Source organism: Equus przewalskii, chromosome 6, assembly GCF_037783145.1.
Source record: "Equus przewalskii isolate Varuska chromosome 6, EquPr2, whole genome shotgun sequence".
Lineage (NCBI taxonomy): Eukaryota > Metazoa > Chordata > Mammalia > Perissodactyla > Equidae > Equus > Equus przewalskii.
In genome coordinates, this window is record NC_091836.1 from 17,333,385 (window position 1) to 17,347,893 (window position 14,509).

Sequence of the window (14,509 nt, forward strand, 5' to 3'; positions counted from 1 at the left end):
GTATTTAATTTTTTTTATTAAGGTTATGATAGATTACAACCTTGTGAGGATGACTTTCTTTTATTTATAGATTTATTTAACTTTGGTTCTTTTAAAAAATATTTTTATTTACAATAAAAGTTTATATTTGAGATTACATTTAAATACTTTTTAAGTGTCAAAGTATAATGTATATGCTGCTTCCCTTATAAGTCAATAAAAGTATTATCCAAATAGCAAAAAAAAATCTGGTTTTTAAAAAAATAAATCTTGTAAAATGTATGTATTTAAGCATCAAATTTTTAATTGAATAGTGATGTCACTAATACATTAAGATAAACCTGTGCCTCCTTTTCTTTAAAAAGAAAAGGATAAACCATTAATTAATTTATTATTTTAGTTATCCCACAGTCAGCTGTTGCTCTCTAAGCCCTCAGATAAAATTTCCCTTGAATGTAAAAACAGTGCCCTTTGCTATAGCAATAGAATTTGGAAAAATATTGATCCATGAGAGATTTATTCCCACCACTTTTCAAAAGCAGCATGATATGGGGCTGGCATGGTGGCTTGGTGGTTTGGTTCGCACATCCACTTCAGCAGCCTGGGGTTCACAGGTTCGGATCCAGGGCATGGACCCACACACCGCTCATCAAGCCGTGCTGAGGCAGCACCCCAAATATAAAAAAATAGAGGAAGATTGGCACGGATGTTGGCTGGGGGACAATCTTCCTCAAGATAAAAAAAGAGGAAGATTGGCAACAGAAGTTAGCTCAGGGCCAATCTTCCTCACCAAAAGCAAAAACCAAAACCACCAGCATGATCTCTTCAGATAAGGAATGATGGAAAAGACCATGGGGCCCCAATCGCCTGGACACCGGGCACTGCCTCACTGCTGCTCAATGTGGGTAAAATACTCTTGTTTTTCTAGAGGCCCACAAATGGTTTTTTTGTGTGATTTCACATTTCCAGTTCATGTATCAAGTCCTCTGCAGTCTCTCTTCCCAGTAGGAAGCTGATGATAGAGAGGGTCTCATTTACTAGGCCAAACACCTGTTGACAAGTTAATCTCCAATTGATGACCAGTGCCCTTAATTAGGAACTTCAATAGAGCAACTAAAATTTTTCAAAACGTGATTTTAGAAAGTGCATGAAATGGTGGAAACATTGAGCGTTTTGCTGTTCTTGATGGCCATTTGGATGAAAAATGTTTCATTTAGGAAACTGCGGTTTGAACCAAGAACTGTGATTATTTTGTACATATCCTTCCTCACCAATAGTGTACTTCTTATTTATTACAGGATTTCTTCAAGCAAGAATTAACTTACATTAGCAAATTCATTGAGACTGTTCAAAATAAGCCACTTTTCTCTATTATTCCAAAAGAACACAGCAGTCACAAAGTTAAGATGATGGAGTAGAGTTGCACCACAGGTACCCACAGCCCCCCACCCATGGCAGGAGGCCACATGGTTCTAGGTGCATCTCCTGTTTCAGAGGCCCCATCCATGCTGCATAGATCCCTCTAACAAAACACCACAAGACAGGAGCTCGCTTTTATTTGGTAGCAGAGATATGATCCATTTTGAATAATTTACATTGGGTGGCTATTCTGATTCAAGCTAGAGAATGAATGTTAAATAATGAAAGCGATCATAATTGCTTTATGGAAGAGCACTGCTGTGAACTCAGCCATAAACTTCACTCTGCGGCATGTTAATAAATGGCAGTAACAGAAAATATTGGAAATAGAACCTAAGTAGCTCTTATTATTGAATCAGATTCTCCCAGTGCTTCAGTAACACTCTTTTTGGAATACTATCAAAAAGCTGTGATTAAAAAACCAGAAACAAACACAGAAACTGCTGTCTCTGCAGGTAGTTGTTAAAAATAGGAGATGGTGATCAGCAGTGTCTCCTCATAGTCTTGAGAATTTGATTGTTGTTCCTGCAAAATGTAGGAGATCCTTTCAGTCGTGAGTTGAGAATCTTCCATCAGAACTGAGAAAACTGTCTAGTGTTCTGAAGAAAAAAAGCAAATATTCCCCTAATTAAAACTAAACTTATTGGTTTGATGATTCAGGCCAGGAGGAAAACACGAGCAGAGCTATAAACCCCTTGAACACAGGGTTCAGGTGATGGAGAGGGGTTGGCTCTAACGCTTATTCTAAGAGTAGGAACAGAAGGATGGGATCAAAGAAAGCAAACGGGATCTGCCTCACAGGTATATTTGAGATGCCTCCACTCAAGGCATGCCATCAGAAACATAAGGACATAAAGGAGATTAAAAGGAGGAAAGGTACTATGATCCAAAAGTGCTTAAACTCAGGTAAGACATAGGCACACCTTCCTACCTGCCTGCCTTCCTTCCTTCCTTCCTTCTTCCCTTCCTCCCTTCCTTCCTTCCTTCTTATCTTTCTTTTTCCGTCAACCAACCACTGATTAGCTTAAAAGCATTTAAAGACCCATTTCTTAATTTCTTCCTTTTCAGGATAAATATGCCAAACCAATTTAACATTCCCCCCAAACGTTTCACCATGCTTATTGTTCTCTGGACCTTCAGCAGTTTTTCCATAACCTTTACGATTTGGAGACTTAAGCAGGCCCAAAAATTTAAGAAGTGAGCTCCTGGCAGCACTTGATGGTGAAGAACAGCCATCCTGAGATGCTCAAATGGAGGTTTTGCTGCCCTGGTCCTTTCATGAGGAAGCGAGTTGGGTATTATTTCTGTCATCAAAATAAGGCTTCCAAAGTAAGGGGTAGCACTGGTGTTTCGATCTCTGACCATCCCTTAAGTTTATGATCTAAACACAAGATAAATTATGTCTGTCAAAATGTTGTTTGATCTGATGATCTGGCTTAAAAAAATATAGCACCTAACACAGCAAGAAAATATATGGCCTAGCATAGCAAGTTGACCTTTTAATGAAATATTTATGGGCATGGTCATCCATTAGAAAAACAAGGAAAACAATAAAAATATATGCTTGGTAATAAATAGCATTATCAGAACTACAGGCCCAGAAATTACGAAAGGGTAAGGAAACAGTGTATAAATTTCATTTCACAATTGAAATGGGCATGTCTCTTTCACGATTTGTGATGCTGTTTCTGTGATTAGGTGAGACAGATGTGATACACCTCACAGAGTGGGGAGCCCTAAGAAATGATGCATCCTCCCTAAGCCCTCACTGTGGATTTCTGCTGGGTTTCCCTGTCTTTGACAGTGTGAAAATCCTCAGGGGAGTTGAAAAAAAAGATAAAAGCAAATAGAACATGATGTCTTTTCTCCCTCTTATGTAAGACTGTCTTGATGAAAACAGTTCCCCAGGCATTTTCTTCTCATATGCAAGGAGGCCAATGGGAGAAATTACAGACGGGCTATAAGCCACTCTCCCTCTGGACACTTCCTGCTACCTAGAGTGACACCTCTCCATCTCAAGTCACATCTTTGTGTAGATCTAACAGAGAGGTTGCACCAGGGAAACTTTCTATGGTTTGATCTGAGCTATAATATGATCTGGTGGCTTGTACCCTAAGTAGGGCGAGTACAAAGATGCTCCTTAAGCAATAATCAGAGCTCTTTTCTCTGGGAAGATTTAGTGTCACAAGAACTTGATTATCATGGAGTCCTGATTCACAGACTTAAAAGAGGCTTCATTTGAGGAAGTGGCCCACATGCTAGACAAACTTTACTGGAATAAGTAATAGAATAGAATAAGTCAAACTTCACTTGACTTAGTAATAAGAACAATGCCAACCAGTAATTAATATCATTATCACTTTGCTGGTGACCAGTTAACCAATATATTGCTCAATCTTTTTTTTTTTTTTTTTTTTTTGGCATAGCTATCCAATAATTGGAAAACTGGAAAACCTTTTCCAAGAGAGCAAGTTGAGGTTTTGCTCATCTAATTTTTCACTCATCTAATTAAAATGTTCCACTAATTTTGTTGTTAGGGTTCCATTTTTTATGAAAGCTAATACCCAAATCCTAATAGATCTTAAAACATATTTGACTAAAACAGTTGAATTGCAGACTTTACGACATAGTAAATCCATTTTTTGTCTTTCAGCAGAATCTGACTTCACATAGAAATTTTATATGCACTTTGTAATGGCTTTTGGTGATCATTTAGTACATTTTAATTGTTGTTAAAACTTTCTTTTTTTCTTAAATAGAATAATACTTACTTATTATAGAAAAAAATGAAAATATACTTAACCAAAAAATACCACTGTTAGCGTTTTTGTCCTGTATCCTGCCAGTATTTTCCTCCTTGTTCATATATCACCATTAAAATTTTTTACTTGATTTTTTAAAGAAAAAGTAGATCATTCCATACACATTCCTTTCTAACTTTTTTCTATTTTATAAGAATATTATGGGCATTTTTCTCATGTTGTTAGATATTCTAGAACATAATTTGACTGCCTACAAAGGATTCCATTGTGTTATCTTAGTGTAGCAATTTGGTTACTTATACTGTTTCCTCCACATTCCCTTTGCATTTATATGATATAGACTCCACGCTGTTGTACAAGTTAGCCTGTTGGAATTTTTATTTTTATTTATTTATTTATTTATTTATTTATTTTAAAGATTTTATTTTTTCCTTTTTCTCCCCAAAGCCCCCCAGTACATAGTTGTATATTCTTCGTTGTGGGTCCCTCTAGTTGTGGCATGTGGGACGCTGCCTCAGCGTGGTTTGATGAGCAGTGCCATGTCCGCGCCCAGGATTCGAACCAACGAAACACTGGGCCGCTTGCAGCGGAGCGCGCGAACTTAACCACTCGGCCACGGGGCCAGCCCCTGGAATTTTTATTTTTAACACAGGCTGTTCAAGATATTGGAGTCAGAGCAATTTGAGCATAGGAACACAGTCAAGGCGTTGGTTCATATTCAGGGATGGATCACATCACTGAGGCTATTAGTTGACTACTCCTATTCATCTGAATGACCCTGGATCACCTTATGTTAGCACTGGAGGGAATTAGTGGACGTTGGAGGAAAAAATCCATCTTTTAGAAGTGACACCAATAGGAAGTAATATAAATAATTCTGCCTCCTACGAATGCAGAGTATTAAGAGAAGATGAGTTGAAAATAAGTTCCTGGATGATAAGTCCTCTTTACTTCTATAGCTTGAGTCATTTTGAGACTCTGAGCAGGACTGTGAAGCAGTAGGCACTCACATATTAAAAACTAAAAGTCAGCATAAAACACAAATTCTCATGTGCCAGAGATATCGTGAATAAGTGCATAATTGATGACAATATACTTCATAGCTTGTTGAGGTACTATTGGAGTAAGATAGGGTGTGCAATAAAGAAAAATTTGTTTGGCAAGAGCCAGGAACAAACTTGTCAAGAGGTAGGAGTTTGGGGAAGGCTTAAATCAGAGAACGTTGGGGAACCAAAGGTCAATGTGCTTTGTTCAGTGAACTGAGGGGGAGGCCTCTGGCAAGTCCAAGAAGTGTTGGGATTGGTCAGCAGAGAAGACAGGTGGCCATACAACCAAGTCCTTAGGGAGGACAACAGTGCCTGAAGGAAAGCAGAGGGAAGGAGGAAAGAATGGAAACAAGGGAAGAAATAAAATAGTGGCCCAAAAAAAGGCACTGAGGAGGGGCTGGTAATGAACCAGAGTGAGCTGAGAAGCTGTCCTCAGAGGCAGAAGATGAGAGTTGCCATAACACGTTCTTTCCCCCATGTCTAAGGGTGAGACAACTCCTAAAACACAAAGATTCTCTTTTCAAGGTACTGATTTCTTTTCAAAATGTTTTTAGGCAAAGGGAAGAAAAGAGAGGATTCCCGTGCTTCATCCTCAGTTTGTTGGAATATCAAATTTGTTAGCACAGGGTATTCTGGAGTTGCTTGCAGTCATAGTAAGAGCGTCTTCACAGACCTTGGGCTTCCCTCTCAATGATGGGTTGTGTAGCTACCAGAAATAAAATAACATGGGATTAGAAAAATGAAATATGCTTGTAAACCCAGGAGTCTAATGGTTGCTTTTCTTGTGGGGTTCTTTTCTTGCTGGTGGTGGCTGCTTTCTCTTCCCTTCCAGAGTTCTATTGGAAGGGTGCTGTCTTTTGTTTTTGACAGAATGTTGATCCAAGTGTGCCTATATTTTTACTGCACATTTTTGTGGCGCTGCCTGAAATTTGTAATGAGGAAGCTGACTGGAAGATGTGAACTGCAACGGATCTGTTACAATACCAAGCCTGGAGCTTCTAGAACCATGAAAATCGGTAAGCGTGAAACAAAGAAGTAAGCAAAATGCAAGCTTGCTGGGATGGAGGATACAGTGTTATATTTCACTATAGTAATTTTAAACAACTCATAAAGGATAATTTTTGCATGACTTTTTTTATTCTCTGTTTTACAGAAACATCACTGAGGGATTCAAAAAGTAAGGTAAGTGAGATCATTTCTATATTTTTCAGCAACTTTTCACCTAGAGGCTTACCTCCATCATCAAAAGTAAAAATTTTAAGAAATATACCATTGGCCCTACAAACTGAGAAGAAAGAAGCGTTTGCCCATCACAAACCACTGTACTTTTGACATGAGAGCAGCCACTGTATGTGAATTTCTAGGCAGATTTATGAAGCACTTATTACTTCATTGTTGGATTAATCTTCTTTATACCTCTTTCCAAATCATAAAATACATATTCCTTGAAAATACATACATCATTAACTCTGGTATTTCCTTCAATATCCAAATCATTTAACTTTATACTCAAGATTTTCCATACTATGATGGTTGCTGAGTTCAGCAGATTGAATCGTGAAGAAATATACCATTTGTCTAATGTATCTGAGAAAAAAAATATTTTCCAAGAAAACCAAAGAAGCCACCATGCGAGCTTTTATAGCACATAGTTAAGCATCCACATAAGAAAGAAAATCTGTTTTCTTTTTCAAGATTCTTTATAATTCTATATTGTTATTTAATTTTAGCATCCTTAAGACTAATCTCCCCTAAGTACTTCACTCTTTAATCATATACATGATGCCCATTAACCATGGAAGTCATATTGTTTGGGAAAAAAGAAAATATTTCAACGTAAGTAGCTTGAAACAGATGGAAGAGGTTAGAAAAATCATATGTATTTGTGTTTTTATGTTAATTACCTTAATCGGGAAAATTGCACTACCCCCATTGTGAAAATGTCAAATTTACTAGAATTCCAAAACTAAATCAATTTTTGCTTTTAGTTTAGGTTAGTATCTTCCTATAGAAGCTTTAACCAAATACTTGAAACCCCTGTCTAAGTAGACCCTGCTTAAGCCACTGGTGCTCGTGACAAGGGGACTGACTGAAAAATGTTTTCCAGCTGTTGCAGACTTCAGTGAGCGTCCACCCTGATGCTATTGAAAAAACCATAGACGACATCATGGAACTGAAAAAAATTAACCCCGACATAAACCCACAGTAAGAATTTATTTTGTTGAAAATATAGAACACAAGTCACATGGCCACATGTGTAGTGGTTCTATAGCACTCATTTGAGTGTGCTCTCAATCTCTTTCTCTCTCTTTCATTCTCTCTCCCTCTCCCCAGCTCCCCCTTCCCCCCTAAAACAATCGTCTGCCATGTTTTGACTTTCAGATGAAGGATAAAAGAGAAAAGGGGCCTTTTTCATGTTTGTAAATGGCAGCAACTCTGTACCTTGGTTGTGATTTATGCAGGTGCTTCTGAGATACAATGAATGCAAGAAATCTGATGGATGCCCCTGATATCGGAAGATGAAATAAAGGGGAACCATTCATCGACAGTTGCTCTATGTGCTGCCTATGTTTTACATTAACAGTAAATGTTCAAATCGTAAATGTGCTGGAGCTGATTCTGCTCCATCAAAAATATTCCTTCGGTTCATGACAGGCTGATAATCTTGGAGACAGTTCCTACCTGCTTGTCAAGAAGACAGGCATGTGTGTGGGAGAGATGGTTTTTGTACAAGGACTTTAGAACTTTGTAATTTAGTCATCTCGTCTTGGAAGTATTAAAATACATTTGGCAACGTACATGATGTTTAAAATTTAGCTTTATATTTTCCATTGAGCACAGGAATTTTTCAGTAAAACTTTGGGCTAAGGATATTGGATAGAATAAATTCTGCATGCAGAGATATTTAGCGACAGTTTAGGTAGGTAACAATCAAACTGTCTTCTAGATAGATGTGCATACACGGGAATCTCAAATGTTGTCGCTGAGAAATGCTTTTAATTGCCGAAGACTGGGAGCCATTGTTGAGGGGAATTTCAGATTGCACCTTGTATAGGTCTGTCTCTTGGAGAGATTTTAGGGACTAGCTAATTGGGGCTCATCACAAAACTCCATTTCCACGTGGTTGCCATAGCATCCTTCTGCAGCCACTTCAGCTAATTAGCTCCCTTTTCCTTATTCAGCCATTGAAGGTTGATTTAATTATGCAATAAATGTCTTTTTGAAACCTTGTGACATATATTTTACTCCTCTGGGAAGGTGATAAGAAGACAATTCATTTTAAATTACGTTGAACCAAAAATTTAAGACTACAATTGGGCATGAGGAATATATTAGTCCTATAATCATATTTACAGATTATGATTTAATAGCACATCTTTTCTATGTCAGTTTTATGTTTCATTCAAAAGCATTTCCTCGCTATCTATTTTTTTGATTTCCTTTACGGGGAAAAATCCTTGTATGTAGTAAATTGTGTTTTTATATCTCAATATGGATTCTAGTGCTTTTTACCAGATTAACGTTGACAAAATGTGATTTTTAAAAAATTAAATGATTTTCTGAAAAAGAAACAAGAAATAGGAGGGAGGGCTGGGGGAAATATTCTATAATTTATCAAGCCATTACTACTATTAACCTCACTTTAATTATGTTTTTTTCAATTACAATTAATTACATTTTTTCTCTTCTCAGTCCTGCGTTGATTTTCCAGGTGGTCAGTGGCACTGTCCCCTTTTCCTAAATTTAAATATCTTATTTAGTCCTCTGATGCTATAGTCACAAGTAATTATAAAGGCCATTTATGGAATATTCAGTTTTATTAAGTTCAGTCTTCTGGATTATTGGACACTGCCCTCTATGTTTGGAATAAGTATACAATCCTAAGACTTGTAATTCTCTATTGTCCCTAACTTTAGATTTCACCTCTATACATCTCATTCACCCCCAAAAAAGAAGATTATGATGACACCATCATCACGATTATAATGACCACTGCAACAACAACAAAACTTTAGTGAATAAATTAGGAGTAGGAGTATATTGGACAGTAATTCTTGGGTTGAATCATGTGAAACTGCTTATGTTCAACCATTTCTGAACCACAAAAGAACTTAGCGGGAATAAATAAACATGAAATGCCACCTTTAGATTTAAAAATGCCATAACACAAGTAGAGGAGAGTAATTTACATGACAGTAGTTTATGTGAAAAAGGATCCTGGTGATTATTTACCCACCTGTTTAATAAAGTTGTAATGACTGCTGAAAGAGACTCTAGTTTACCTTCTACATTGTAGGAGAGAAAAAGAGCATTCAGATCACAGGAAGTAATGTGCCAGATTGTTCTCTGTTCTGGTGATAAGTTTTAAGGGGGCTATTAATCAAACAGTGTACATTCAGAGCAGACTCAGCAAGACAGTAAAACATCTGAAAACCGTGTCCCATGAGAGGGAATTGAAGGAATGAGGGATTTTTTTTTTTTACCCTGGGGATGAGACTAGAAGAAAGAATTGCTATCTTAAAATAAATAGGCATGGTAGGGAAAAAATGGAAATAAATTTGCTCAGAGAACAGAATTTGAACCACTTGGTAATAAGGAAAGCAGATTTTGTTTCAGCCTCAAGAAAAACACTCGGACAACTAGAGCAGTTGGAATGAAAAGGAAATTTTGTAAAGTAGTGAGTTCTTTCTCTTGGCAGTGCCTCAGTCTATTAGGGATGCTCCTAAGCAGAGGTGTTTTTGTTGTCGTTATTGTTTTGTTTTGCTTTGAAAATTTTTCTTATCCCTAAGCCCCTGAGGGCTTTCTCTCTCTGTCTCTCTCTTTTTTTCTGTCTCTCTCTTTCTCCTCCTCCCACCCCTGCCACACACACCTCTTTGAGGTGTTTCTAATATACCCACCTGGGGGGACTAAATGATCCCTTAAGAACCCATTATCACCTTTATTTTCTACATCTTTCTTTCAAGTTGCCTGCATAATGAGCTCCCTTGTTTTTTTAAACCATATTGTTGCAACTGGACTTAAGAAAAGGCCAGAATGAGAGGTAAATTTAACCAAGTCCCAGAACTATCCATGTGGCACTTCAGTAAGAAATTGTGCTTCTGTTAAATAGATCCAATTTGAGCAATTTCCTAAATATTAAATAAAATGAAAAGTCATATTGTGCATACATCAAGTGAACAAACACCAAAGTGTATTTTCTGTTTTTCCTCATGTATTTCTCTTTTTGAACACCTTAGGCTGGGAATCTCTCTTCAGGCTTGCCTTCTGCAAATCGTTGGGTACAGGAACCTTATTGCAGATGTGGAAAAACTACGCAGAGAACCCTATGATTCTGATAATCCTCAACATGAAGAAATGCTTTTGAAGGTTAGTCCTTAAGCACAGTTCAGTCCTTCACTTAGGTCAGCTGATGTTTGCCAAGTGCCTACTGTGTGCTAGGCCCTGCTCTGGACGTGGGGGAACAAAGATGAGTAAGACGTGGGCACTGAACTGTTGGTAAAGGCTACTTTTCTTGCTGGTTCAACTGTTGGAGGCAAATTCTTCATTAGAAGGTTCACATGAGAGCTTAAATATAAGTTTTTTAATCTGAAAAAGCGTCAGATTTCTCTGGGCTCTCACATTTGACTCAAGTTTAGCTTGTTTAACTGTGTTGAAAGCCAATAGGAGTAATAGCATTTGTCAAAGACTGACCTGGGATTTCCTTTTATGACTTTTAATAGACATCAAAGAAGATGAAGTTGGTTTCTGCTTCAGCAATAGCCCTCTTGGGAAATTACCCAAGATCTTAATGCTGATTATTTATTTATGTAACTTGGAGAGTATTAGAAGAAGAGGTAAAGGTTTATATCTGGTGTATTGAAACCATTGGAAGAATAACATGCAGTTATAAATACTCCTTCCAGCTGTCAAAGCAAAACCTTAAAAGGCTCGTAGGATCTGATGGTGTATTATGAAACATCAATAAAACTTTACCTCAAAACACTGAATTTTGAGTTAAAAAAAATTCAGACCAAAAAAATTAAGACCAAGCTTTATAACTACTCATCTGAAATATTTTCTAAATTGATTTCTGAAAATAGATGCTTTTTAGGATGGCGTGCTTCCTTGTCCTTTCCTAGGATTCAAAAAGGCAGAAAGAAAATTGGAAGAAAACATTTGTTTGGCTGCCTTAACTTTATTTTATTGAAAAATATCAATAGAGGGTGTAATTTTAACAATGTAGCCCGTTATATTTTTGTGTGAAGGAGTGTGTGTTTTTGTGTATGTAAGTACTTAAGCAGATGACTCATTTGTCACTACTAATTAGTGCTAGATCTTTGTGAATCATTAAAAATTAAAGGAGCCTCATTCATAGCAATAGTTTTTCTTCTTCCCTCTCGCCTCTGCTTAACTTTAGCCAACCTGCTGGCTGAGCTTCATCTCCTTTTATTGCCTTCTATTTTCTGTTTTCTGATAGAGGTAGTCAAACTCAATGCAATGACCTCAAGATGGGAAATAAGAGGTGAATAAAAGAGAAAAGTGGTATAATGAACAGACTGGCCCCAAGGGCCTGAACAATCCTTTAGAATGGCTCAGATGCCCTCTGAATCAATGACATTTGGGTACCTGCATTGCACCATCTTAACTGATCTGTTGAATGTGTGCTGGCACATAGTGGGTTTTCAACAAGTGTGGGCGAATACATGAATTATAGTAGTTCATTAGATACATGTCAAGAACTTTTATGACATGGCTTTTATCTGTGGTCATGATTTGAGTATGTATGTGTTATCATTTTTTATTGTCACAGCTATAAGAGGGGGGCAAGATGATGGTTGTTATCTTTAGTTTAGAGGTGTGCAAACTACAAGCATTTTAGTACAGGCTCTGATTCACACAGCTAGTAAATGATAAAGCCAGGACTGTCGACCACTGCCTTAGGCCCTTTGAGGAAAGGCATCTTTTCCACCTGCAAGTGGCTTGCAATCTGATTGGGGAGATACTCTGCATCTACAAACATCACTGAATCTTACCCATAGAGCCCCCCCCAAAATACCTCTCGTATGTTTTCCATGCCTACTACCTTATTCTAACCATCATCTCCAACTTGAGCTATTAAAATAGCCTTTTAATTCCACCACTAACCATTAGCTTCCTCCCTTCCATCTTCTCAAACACTGCTGGAGGGACTACCTAGTCATGTTATTAGTCTCTAGATTAAAAACTTCAGGGTCCCTAATGTCTGATTGTAGGAAGCCCACGCAGCTTAGCCTGCATTTTGGACCCTTTCCAATTTATTCCTTTAGACTCTGTCTCCTGGACCTCCATTACGTACAGCACATTTCCACCATGCTGTCATTCATCCTGACCCAGAATAGGCCATGCCATCCCCTAGGCCCAGGTATTTGCTCCTGCTCATCGCTCTGTTAGCACTATTCTCACAGCAGAAGCTGGCTCACTTTTTTGAATCCTTATTCATTGAATTTTGAAATCTTCTACTAGTCTCCCCAAGCAAACTTAGGAACTTAAGAGTGGGGTCTTGATTCTCCTCTTCAGTTTATTCAAAGTCCAAGTATGATAATAATAAAATCAGTAGTAATGAAACATTCATTGAATGTTTAATATGTGCCAATCATCACAGTAAGTATTTTATAGCATTATTTCATTTGTTGTCACAAGAACCTTGAGGTGAGACTTTGGCATTATTCCCACTTTTCAGATGAGGAAACTGAGGCTGGGCAGTTAAATGACTGCCCAGGTGATTAGAAAGGGCTCTGACCTGGTGCCCTGCACTACCTCATGTCTTGCTCACATTTGTGTTTCCAGGGGCTGGCCCGTGGTTTGTTTAACTGCCTCAGCTTAGGCTGCTTCATCTTTAAAATGGGTAATAACACTCTTGGTACCACTGACTTCATAAAAATGTTTAGAGCAAGGGTCAGCAAACTAAAACCTGTGGTCCCAATCTGGCCAGGACCCATTTTTGTAAGCAAAGTTTTGTTGGACACATCCATTCATTCATTTAGGTATTGTTTGTGGCTGTTTTTGTACTACGATGGCAAAATTAAATAGTTGCAGTAATGACTGTATGGCCACCAAAGCCTAAATATTTACTATCTGGCCCTTTACAAAGTCTGCCGACTCTTGGTTTAGAGGCTTGGGTAATATATTGCCACATTGTTTAAGTGCTTTGATTTATAGTTTATATAAATAAATATATGTTTATTTTTATATTTTATACAAAAAGTCTATAATTTATAGAAACACAGTATCAGTGTTTCTACTTAAAGTCTTAGAGGATAAAAAATCTGGATTTTTTTCTTTTAATTTTTTCTTCTTCTCCCCAAAACCGCCCCCATACCTAGTTGTATATTCTAGTTGTGGGTCCTTTTAGTTGTGGCATGTGGGACAGCACCTCAGCATGGCTTGATGAGCGGTTCTAGGTCTGCACCCAGGTTCTGAACCAGTGAAACCCTGGGCCGCCAAAGCCAAGTGCGCAAACGTAACCACTTGGCCACGAGGCTGGCCCCAAAAATCTGGATTTTATAATCATTTAAATATAGACTGGGATGAAACTGTATAACATGTAGCACTGTCCATATGAGTTATTCAAATGCACATTTCTATTAAATGTTTCTAACCAAATTAATAATAAAGGCAAAATTTTAGGTGGATTCATACACTTAATAGAAAAAATATAACCCAGAATTATAAAGTCTTCTCCTGATAGGAAGAGACAGTTCCATGGTGGCCTCAGAGAGAAACTGCTTCTCCTCGAATGAATGATAGACAGATGGCCTTGCCCGTTCTGTTCTGCTACAGACCTGAGGCAAGGCAAATAAGCTTGTGGTAAAGACTGAGTGCAAAGAGAAGAGAATTGCACAGAGAGCACAGGCCATGATGGGTGATAGACTGACTCAGAGTGCAGCTTCCACACATGTACCTTGTCATCTACCACAGGAATCACCCTTCCTAGCTTTGGTCTCCTGCACTTGGCTGGTGGCTTTGCCATAACTCTGCTCCCAGTAGCACAGTCTTACATGGCTGCACTCCTGAGAGCCCCTCCACCAGAGGCCTGCCACTTTAGTTCAGATTTCCAGTCAGCTTCCTACATGCAAGAAATGACCTCACCCTTCAGGGACACCTGCTTCCCACCCTCTTCCTCCTTTTCAGGAAAGAGCCTGCCTATCAGAAGAGAATCCAGCGGCTCAAGCGTTCTTACAGGACATAGACACATGGTGTACTTCATAGAAGTATTTTAGCATAATCGACTTTCATTTTCCAGGAAAGAGACCCTTATTAAAGAAGAAAGGATTAAGGATTTAA

The 14,509-nt window shown here is 38.0% G+C and overlaps 1 protein-coding gene and 1 non-coding gene across 5 annotated transcripts in view; both read left to right on the forward strand.

Annotated features, from left to right (window-relative positions):
* Window positions 1-14,509, forward strand: part of ELMOD1 (ELMO domain containing 1) — a 63,478-nt gene that overhangs the window by 27,753 nt on the left and 21,216 nt on the right. For 2 of the 4 annotated variants that reach the window (XM_070623061.1, XM_008540940.2), the window contains exons 3-6: window positions 6,039-6,222; window positions 6,360-6,388; window positions 7,314-7,411; window positions 10,444-10,573. In XM_070623061.1, the coding sequence (XP_070479162.1) occupies window positions 6,078-6,222; window positions 6,360-6,388; window positions 7,314-7,411; window positions 10,444-10,573 (402 nt within the window). In that variant the 5' untranslated portion in view covers window positions 6,039-6,077. The remainder of the gene's footprint in view (window positions 1-6,038; window positions 6,223-6,359; window positions 6,389-7,313; window positions 7,412-10,443; window positions 10,574-14,509) is intronic. The other 2 variants (XM_008540938.2, XM_008540941.2) reach the window with 1 other exon arrangement.
* LOC139084397 (small nucleolar RNA SNORD77) lies at window positions 6,728-6,795 on the forward strand. Its single transcript, XR_011541740.1, has one exon. It is a non-coding gene; the product is annotated as a small nucleolar RNA SNORD77 (small nucleolar RNA).